General features: G+C 39.7%; 2 protein-coding genes across 2 annotated transcripts; both read right to left on the bottom strand.

Moving 5' to 3' along the window:
- Positions 1-607: 607 nt before the first annotated feature.
- LOC122298782 lies at positions 608-5606 on the bottom strand. Its single transcript, XM_043108640.1, has 3 exons — positions 5478-5606; positions 987-1320; positions 608-867 (listed from the first exon to the last, which is right to left on the bottom strand). Exons 1-3 carry the CDS (start codon positions 5535-5537, stop codon positions 608-610), a joined length of 654 nt encoding a protein of 217 aa, XP_042964574.1. The 5' UTR covers positions 5538-5606.
- LOC122298781 lies at positions 5599-9546 on the bottom strand. The gene is made up of 5 exons (XM_043108639.1): positions 6974-9546; positions 6801-6888; positions 6299-6697; positions 5924-6209; positions 5599-5609 (listed from the first exon to the last, which is right to left on the bottom strand). Exons 1-5 carry the CDS (start codon positions 9544-9546, stop codon positions 5599-5601), a joined length of 3357 nt encoding a protein of 1118 aa, XP_042964573.1.
- Between the last annotated feature and the right edge of the window lie 289 nt (positions 9547-9835).

The following is a 9835-nucleotide window of genomic DNA, read 5'->3' as shown; positions in this document are numbered from 1 at the left end:
ATAACACATAGGACTCACTTCTACAAAGAAACATCTAGCTTACCCTCTCTTCCATAAGCCTAACAAATGATTTCCTCCCACTTGTATGTTTAATCTTCTGTTTTTTCCTGTTGTTACTGTTCCTACGAGATTGCTCCTGAAATATGACAACCAATGGAAATCATCATGCACTTAGAGTTATGTATGAGATCTCCTGAAAGTGTATTTATGTATAAATACATATATATTTGTAGATGGATGAAAAAAACTGGACCCAATGGTATGGACTCAAATTGCAACTGATTATAAAACCAGAATCCCAAACCTTGAATTTGGGGCTGGCCCACATTTCACATAGCCACTCCCATACGTGTGGCTCCACCCATTCCTTCCGACCAGCTAATGCCTCCTCATGCGAATCAAATTTCTTGTAATGTTTGTGTAATTCATAGTGGTAAGCGTTGTACCTATCAGCTAGTGTGTTTAGTACAGCTTCGCGATGATTGTCTCTACTCCAATCCAACACGAAGTCAGCTTGCATAGACATAGTAATAAATGATCACATTCAAACTGTCATTCGAAATGTACTATAACCATTCTGTTCATAAATAACAACATAAACCAAAAATTAATGAACCCCTACTCTAACACGATTGATGAGCTCGTGCTTCTCCTTCTCATCTATCACACTCCAACTTGCATGTCTCATATCAGCATGTACTCTTATAATCCAGCTCACCCGACTAGTGAATATTGTGGCATTTTCGCATGATGGGCCTCTATGCCCATCCTTTATATTTAATGGGATCTTCCCCATCTTTCGTAACCTCTCAAACATAGTACCCTTAGCAGGCCCTCTGCCTCTTTTTTTAATGGGTGGCACTGTAACTGTGAATAACATAAATAAACTAGTTAAATAGGGAAGCTGGTTCACTACTAAATACAACAAGTAGAACCAGCTTGTTGACATGTTATGAATGCAAACCAAGCATACTATACTAACAAACCTGTGCTGTTGGCCCCCTCATTTCCATCCTGCTGTTCAACTGCAGGTTGAGACTCTTCTATGCCCACTGCTGGTGGTGCTTCCTGTGAGGCATCAACATAAGTATCCTCCTCATCTCTTAGGCTACTCGGTTGAAGCACCAAATCTGGAACTTCTTCAGAAACTGCTGGTACTGCTCCAGTTGATGCATTAAATATGGGATTGACATAATCCCTTAGGCTCGTTGTTGGAGGCACCTGAACTGGAGCTTCATCACTAGGGCTCGCTACTATGAGCGGACGTCGAGGTCTAATTCTTCCCCTCCGGCCTCTTTTTCCAGATATCACCATTAATACCTACAATGTTTATTCCCATAAGTATAATATGTGACTGAATATATATTTGATAATCATGTATAAAGTAACAATATTTATCCCCTGCACCTAAATATTGTTGTTTCTTTTTCTTCTCTTTATTTATTCGGATTACATGTTGCCACCATTACATTGTTGTAACTAAATAAGGATGTTTGAAAGTGCCTGAAAATCTGCCATCGTGTCCTCAGGTTACAAAACTCAAATCATTTGTAGTTGACCCATCTTTTTTTTAAATGTGAAAAGCTGGTCAACTTTTCACTGAAACCTGCAACAGGGGGAAAAATATTTCCCCCCTTTCATTTCCCAAACACAATGTAACTCATCTATTCTCTCTAATTTTTACTAGTTATAATCTAGTACCCATTAGCTACTTATTTGGAACTACATTGCTGCCCCTTTTCACATGACAAATATACTTAACACCTTGGATGCAGTTGGAAGACCATGAAAATGTTTCACCCTATACTGTAAACAGTTCAGTTTAGCACTTAACTTCATGGATTATACCAGGAAGTTCAAACTATTCCAACCAAAGTTAGGAAGTTCAGGGTGTACTCTTAAAATCTTTGAGCTTCATCACATTTTTGCAACTTTACTTTCTCGGCCAAAGTACCCATTATTTGCTAAAACAAACCCCAAGCACCTCAATGAGGTTTTGCTCTAAACAACTCTTACCCTGCCGGGTATGCAGCTAGCCTGAATGGCTTCACTAGCAACAGCAACAATGCCTGACAAAAACCCAACTAACATTAACCACTGGGTCTGAATCTGACTACCACCCCACCAAACTTGTTTGTACTCTGTTCTTCTAATTATGGGTAATATGCAAACCCATATGTTAATTAGCCAAACAGGCAAAAAGTCAGATTTCCTACAATATATGAAAAGCGCATTGTACTATATCAACTTTCATAGCAACCTGAAAGCTTTAATCTTCTTTAAAAAGAGGCATTTTTGACATGAACATTATATGTCCCACAGAAAAACCTTCATGCAAAAAAGACATTTGCTTAGTGGAAACTAAGGATGTGATTGTGGGGTGAAAATAGGGTTTACCTTTTCTATCTTCAATATGTTGGTCTGTTTGGTTGCGAAGAGGAAGAGCTGTGTGCAGTCTTCCTGGTTTTCTTTCGGATCCCAGGCTTCAGTGAGTACTTATCAACATATATTCAGTGTGTACACCTTTTCTCATTGCTTATATGAGAAAAGCCCCACTGGAACCCAGAGCAAACTCTAAACTTTTCTGCCCTTACGTACCCGGCCACTAATCTATGATGAAAAGCCAACTTCTGTCACTTCAGCCTCAGACACTGGCGCGAGCTCACATGTTTTCCAAAGTTAAAAGAACCGCCAGCACCATAAAAATTTTAGTTTCCCGCGTATGGACTTACAGCTTAGCCATGTGTCTAATTATATATGTGTACGTGGTTAAGTGTTATCTCAAGCACCTCGGCATTGGGACAGGGGCTGCCCAGCTTTGTATGTGGTGTATATTAAAACGTACTGGGTTAGTATTTATGTGAGTTTTAATAATGAATCAGCCGCCAATGATATCTATTTCTTTTACTTAAGGCACTCCAGCAACATGCTTTATACAACTAAACACCTTTTTTGGCGGGCCATGATAACCGGACTTATGTATATTATCACATGGAGTATCTTGTCAGGATGTTGTTGTTGTGTCCATACAATTTGGACACAAGGCCAAATCTATTAAATATTGCTGGGCCCCAGTTGGCATAATCATTTATATAAAACAAGTATTTGAGACACCACTTTTTCTGCTCAGTTTACATTATATATACCTCTGATCAGACGTTAGTTGATTGAAGTCAAGACTTGTCTGTTTGGACACCACTTGTCTAAAAGCCTCAAATTTTAGCTCCCGTGGGACCCATTGGCATACAAGGTGCACTTAGTGTGTGGTTTGGACACCACCTTTTGTCAACTCTGTTTAAAAGAAATTTTTTGGACTTGTCCCTTGGCATATAACAAATCTACCAAGGTCCTGTTTCGATTATAAACTTTGGTAAAATGCTTGCTATATCTCATTATCAACCTATTCTACTATAACACATACACGTATACCCATGCACCATGCTTGTTTAGCCATTTCGGTGCCTTATACCATCATCACTACCACTGCATTTGAATTGTTTCAATGGTTTTTAGATAAGCGTAGTTCACATTACGTAAGTCAGCCACTTATGGAAGTAAAACCCTCTTCGAAATATTGGTTTATGCCTAATGATGTCTTGATGCTATTCCAATTCCCTTTTAGCTCGATTTATCAGTGTAACGTATAACACATTTAACTTTCCAGATTTATGTCTTTTTTCCAATATGTCCGATACATCGACCGTTTACCGCGCTGTAAACGGTCTGACTTTGGAATCTATTTACATCCAAGATAGCCCAATCATGGTGAATACATGTCCATTATATGGCAGATAACATGTAAAATAACAGTCTTAACAACCTTGCAATTCAGTCCAAAGTTGAACAGGCTTTGTCTTGGTGTGCGCCTTTTTTATAACACTTCCATTTCATGCCTTTACCATACTGATAATATCATAATTACCAAGTATATCTTCAGTTTTTGTCGGTGTTTACCTTATCCTCCTTTCATACCCTTTTAATCTCAGTAGGTTTGTACAAAACTAACATTAATAAATATGGCATATTAGGTCTATTTAATGCCATTTCCATTCTGCCACTATCATAGCAGTATGTCATAGTAGCAACAGTTACCTTATCCCCCTTTCATGCCCTTTTAGCTCAGTTTATTGTACAAAACTGTGGTAGCAGTATATCCACCATTGAATTATTAACCTTATCCCCCTTTCATGCCCTTTCCGATCAGTTTAATTGGACAAAACTAATCTAATTGAACTTTTTGTACGCGCAAACTTATATTTTCGTCCAAATGTTACACACTCAGCTTGCCATACGTTTGCTCACACCATTTAAATTTTTCTAATCCATTTTCTACTCTGCCATGTACTATGGTGAATGCTATGACAATGGTGGTCAAAGACTTCCACCATTGGCTGCATCTTTCCCACGTACGTCGCATTGAGGTCATCTGTTATGCTGCATGCAGTATCTACTAGTTCTTCTAATTATTTCTTGACTACTGAGGCAATGCCTGCTTTAGCTAATCCAATGCCCTGTATATAACAGGTTTCCAATACATGCTACATCCATTATTTCAATGATATCTGTTGGTAACTGATTTGACATTGTTCAGGTCTAAAAATGGTGGAGACAGTGAGTAATTTTAATTGAAAGCAGCATCCATTCCAATAACAACCAGAGGCTTTTTATGTAAAATCAACCAACTGTGCTCCACCACAAACCACTATGTCATTAGGCTTCCGTGTAAGATTTATTTGAACTACTCGATGTCATTGAGTTAGATGGGACAACATATTCCAGATTATTATACATGTTTTTGTCAGCAACATATTATTCTATACAGTTGGATTCATCAGTCCAACTGTATAGAATTGATCCGGTCATTTTATAAGGGAGTGAATTTGGTTAGTAAACTGATATCCAGATTTGATGGCTGTACCAGATTATATATATATATAACGCAGATCTGAATCTTATTATGCTTCCATCTATATTTCATAACCAACACTAAATCTGTAATGGGCTCAGGTATTCAGTGTGACCTTTCAACCAGGGGTAATTTTTCTAGCGGAAACTAGTTGGTTTTCCAACCCCTTCACTCGTGAATATGTTCTAGACCTTCTGCTAATGTCCTGCCCAGCTTATATTCAAAGCACCAGAATATGATGTCAGACCATCTCCACCAGTGGTTTGCTTATATCTTAATGTAGATGGATATAAGAGGCAGTGCATCTGTATTTCATGACCTTTTCTAGTTACTGAGGGGTTTACAGCTTAGTGTCTGTTTTGGACTCCTCTTTCTTGAAAGTGAAAGTATGGTCATGGTTAACAAGTATTTAAATAAGACTAATAATCAAATCTATGAAAACAGGCAATTGGGAGAAAATTTGCACAAGCATAGCATGGAAGATCATAGGCATGTTATATTCCAAAATCATGTCTAGTACAACAAGCAACATTCAGCATATACGAAATGGGATAACTAATCCTCTGATTACCAAAGTTTCCTCATTCCAAGTCAAAGTAGAGAGAGCAACCACGCTGGACCACTTCTTCATCTGTCTTATGCTTCACACGGGCGTACAGTTTGTGCTCAACTGTTCTTGGAAGAAAGAACAGTCAGGCGCTGTCTGCAAACGGAGGAAATAAAAACAGATGTCAAGCCCCAATAAAAATCAAGATACAATATATAAGATTATGTAGGTACATGATAGTACTATAATAGAATGGTACGAAAAGCTTGTGTGTCAAACATCTTTTTGTCCTAATTTGCATGTATTCATCAAAACAACAATGGAAGCATTTAATGCCATTTCAATAGCTATGTAGAATTGATTAACATAAGCCTCCATTAATTAGAGACTACATGCATTAAATAAAAGGAGATGATAAACCATCAATCTAAAATAGTCCAGGCAATGGAATTGAGGTTTTAGATCAATACCATCGCTATCCACAGCAGGCATGTTCTCCATATCAAATTGCCGGTTAAGGTCTTCATCATCAACACAATCCTCATCATCAGTTTCTCTACACAATTGTTCAGGTGACATGGTTGACGAATCAACCGGCAAGTTGTCTGAATCTCCTCGAGTCAGTGGATTGAGCGTCTCCGGGCTAGTTTCATTAACTGAGACATAATGAATAACATCAGTATCACTCTCATCTTCAGTTTCAAGAGTGTCCGACCCATCATCGTCATCATCAGCATCATCATTAACGTCCGAGGTCTTGTGGCGAATATTATAAACATTCCTATTGGTTATCTTGTGTACCGCATGCCAACTTCCCCCCAATTCGGGTCCTTGATGTAGAATACTTGCAACGTTTGGCAAGCAAGGGCGAACGGCTCATCTTTATACCATTGCCTAGAAGTATTAACACTCGTGAAGTGGTCCCCAACATGTATCCCCCTTCTTCTATCACCAATGTCCCACCAATCACATTTAAACAAGAAACACTTACGCCACCCCATATAGCGTAATTCTATGATGTCTTGCAACACGCCGTAGAAGTCAACAGGCACTCCTTCATGGTCGCCATGAACAACAACCCCACTGTTTTGGGTGCGGCGACGCCCTTCAAGCTCCTTTGTGTGAAATCGAATTCCATTCATTATACAACCAGCATATCTCGCCACTAGCGGATCTGGCCCACATGCTAAAGCAAATATGTCATCGGTCACCGCGGGGGGAGTCATTGCATGCAAATCGGCAATCTAACATTAAAGTATTTGACATGTCAATATAGTAATATAGAAAGTGACGTTATCACTTTTATAAATGGAAATGATTGGTAAATGAAAAAAGAGAATAACATACACGTGTTCTGAACCACATTGGGAATTGCATTTGGTGCCTACGCTCGAAATTACTTGGGTCCTCTTCTTGCATATTGTTACGGTGGTCCCTACAAAGATTCATGCTTTAATAACGTATTCAACATGACGTACACGAAGTAGAATGTTGACCATGCTTTACAAGGGTGTACTTACTCTAAATAGTCCTCAATCTCCGGGCAATTATTAAGGACATACCACGTGGCCTTGGCCAACAGAGCTTCATCTAATTTTGAAATTTGGGCTGCCCCTAGAGGGCAAACCTTTTGGGAGAAAATCGATAAACTTGGCTCTAGGGAGCTCTGCCCAACTGTGTCAATGTTCCGTTCCTCTCGATTATGTCTAGTCTCGATATCATTCAAGTACATAGAGCAAAAGGTCAGGCACTCCACATGCAAATATGCCTCTGCAATTGAGCCTTCTGGATGGGCTCTGTTGCGGACATACCGTTTGAACTTACCCATATACCTCTCGAAAGGGTACATCCACCTGTATTGGACAGGTCCTGCTAGCAAAGCCTCATCTGGCAGATGAATAGCAAGGTGCACCATGATATCGAAAAATGCAGGTGGGAATATCATTTCCAGTTTGCAAAGAATGATGGGAATATTAGCTTGAAGCCGTTTCAACACTGTTATGTCTAGTGTTCGACCACATAATTCCTTGAAAAACGAACACAACTCTATTAAACATCGACGCACATCGGGTCGTAGGTACCCACCAATAACAACCGGCAACAAATATTGTATCAAGATATGACAATCATGACTCTTCATACCCATGATTTTTCCTTCAGAAACGTTGACACACCGGGCAATATTCGAGGCAAAGCCGTCAGGAAATTTAACTTCTAACAAGCGTTGATAAAAACTCCTCCTCTCATTTACGTTTAACATATAACAACCAAGACTCATAGAAGTTTGATTACCATGATGCTGTAAATGTAATTCTTTCCTCAGTCCAAGATCTTCCAAATCCCTACGCGCAGTAGCGGTGTCCTTGCTTTTGCCTTCAATATTCATCAAGGTTCCCAAAACGTTATCACAAATATTTTTCTCAATATGCATGACATCCAAGTTATGTCTCAATCCCAAGTCTAACCAGTACGGTAGGTCAAAGAAGATACTTTTTTTTGTCCAGTTCAGTTCATTCGGTGTACGTTTCCTCTTCTTTAATAATTTACCAAACTGCACATTTGAGACCTCATGTAATTGCTCCATTAAAGCTTGTCCCTCCAAAATTTTCGGTTTGAGACGGTGTTCGTCCTTACCATTAAAAGCTGCCTTTTTCCTTCTCCAAGCATGATCTAGCACCAACCACCGACGATGGCCCATATAACAATGTTTCCGGCCATTCACAAGCCACAAAGAATCTGTTTCTAAGTTACATGTAGGGCATGCCAACTTACCCTTCGTGCTCCAACCAGACAGATTTGCATATGCAGGAAAGTCATTGACGGTCCAGAGTAACGCAGCCCTCAATTGAAAAGATTCTCGTTTGTATGCCTCATATGTATGAATTCCCTCTACCCATAATTCTGTCAACTCATCTATTAGGGGACGCAAGAACACATCAATATCATTTCCCGGTGCCTTTGGTCCAGGGATCAATAATGACATCATCACGTATGGATCTTTTATGCATAACCAAGGTGGCAAGTTGTACGGCACAAGTAGCACTGGCCAAATGCTGTACGGTTTGCTCATATTATTAAATGGGTTAAACCCATCACTTGCTAGACCAAGTCTAACATTACGAGGATCTTGAGCAAACCAAGGATGTTTGTTATCAAAATCTTTCCATACAATAGAATCAGCTGGATGTCTCATGAAGTTGGGGTCGTCAACACGCTCTTCTACATGCCATCTCATGGATTGGGCAGTCTTTTTAGACATAAACAGCCTTTGCAACCGCGGCTTCAAAGGGAAATATCGAAGGACTTTTTGGGGTATCCTCTGTTGGTTAGTTGTACTTAAGGCCCACCTAGATGCATTACATTTAGGGCACTCGTCTTTATTAGCATGCTCCTTCCAAAACAATGCACAATCATTTGGGCATACATGGATCTTTGTGTAACTAAATCCCAAACCCTGCTGTAAGCGGCGAGCTTCGTGGTATGAGGCGGGGAACAGTGCTTGAGGAAATGCTGCTTGCAACAGCTTAATAACCATGTCAAAAGACTTCACAGTCCAACCCCCAACTGTCTTTATGTGAAGCAACTTGACTATGAATGATAGTTTCGAAAAGTTGGTGCAATTTGGATAAAGTGGCTTTCGTGCATTTTCCAGTAACTCGTCGAAATTACCCAGTATCGGAGCCTCAGCGGTGTGTCGTGACGGCCCGTCATCTACATAAAATTCTGTTCTACCAGAATTATCCATAAAGGATCCCACACGGATGTCATCTAACATCTCATCTACATCATCAATGTAGTCATTGTAGTTACCATCATCAGGAACTTCTTCATCAGAAAATGCGGAGCCATTTTCTGTTTCCTCCTCGCCGTGGAAAATCCATGCAGAATAAGATGTATCAATACCTACGATGAACAAGTGATCCTGAACCAATGAAATGGGATGGAAAGTTCGATTTCGACATCTCCTACATGGACACCTAATGCAGTCTCTACGCGGTGAATGGGCCTTTGCCAGCTCTATGAAATGTTTGACGCCTTCAGCATATTCGATAGAACGCATTCTATCTTCAATATGCATCCAAGCCTTATCCATCTGTATGTGTGACAAGGAATGGTACGAGTTAACAAGGATATGAGAAAATTCTGGTTTGAATATGACGATTAAAGAAAGCAAGTATATCTAATTATCATGAAACTAGTTGAAGGAAAGCCCCAACCAGCATGCGAAAGTAAATTCAAAGTTTCATTGGAGTGGTAAGATCGAGAGCAATACGTATGGATTTATAACTGTTAGTACATGATATTGAAGGGGGTAGCCAAAACTTTTTGGTGAACATTGGATGACTCTAACACGGTTGTTACTAAAGGCGGTGTCAGGATAC

This window comes from Carya illinoinensis, chromosome 16 (assembly GCF_018687715.1).
Source record: "Carya illinoinensis cultivar Pawnee chromosome 16, C.illinoinensisPawnee_v1, whole genome shotgun sequence".
In the NCBI taxonomy this organism is placed as follows: Eukaryota; Viridiplantae; Streptophyta; class Magnoliopsida; order Fagales; family Juglandaceae; genus Carya; species Carya illinoinensis.
This window is presented reverse-complemented; position numbering and strand designations above follow the sequence as displayed.

Excerpts from the sequence above, each read along its gene's own strand:
- LOC122298782 (XM_043108640.1), bottom strand. The coding sequence starts at position 5,537 with ATGAAGAAGTGGTCCAGCGTGGTTGCTCTCTCTACTTTGACTTGGAAT. Across the intron at positions 1,321-5,477 it reads CTTGGAATGAGGAAACTTTG|GTATTAATGGTGATATCTGG; the intron begins GTAATCAGAGGA and ends TAAACATTGTAG. Across the intron at positions 868-986 it reads TGAGGGGGCCAACAGCACAG|TTACAGTGCCACCCATTAAA; the intron begins GTTTGTTAGTAT and ends TGTTATTCACAG.
- LOC122298781 (XM_043108639.1), bottom strand. The coding sequence starts at position 9,546 with ATGGATAAGGCTTGGATGCATATTGAAGATAGAATGCGTTCTATCGAA. Across the intron at positions 6,889-6,973 it reads GAGATTGAGGACTATTTAGA|GGACCACCGTAACAATATGC; the intron begins GTAAGTACACCC and ends GAATCTTTGTAG. Across the intron at positions 6,698-6,800 it reads CAATGTGGTTCAGAACACGT|ATTGCCGATTTGCATGCAAT; the intron begins GTATGTTATTCT and ends CTTTAATGTTAG.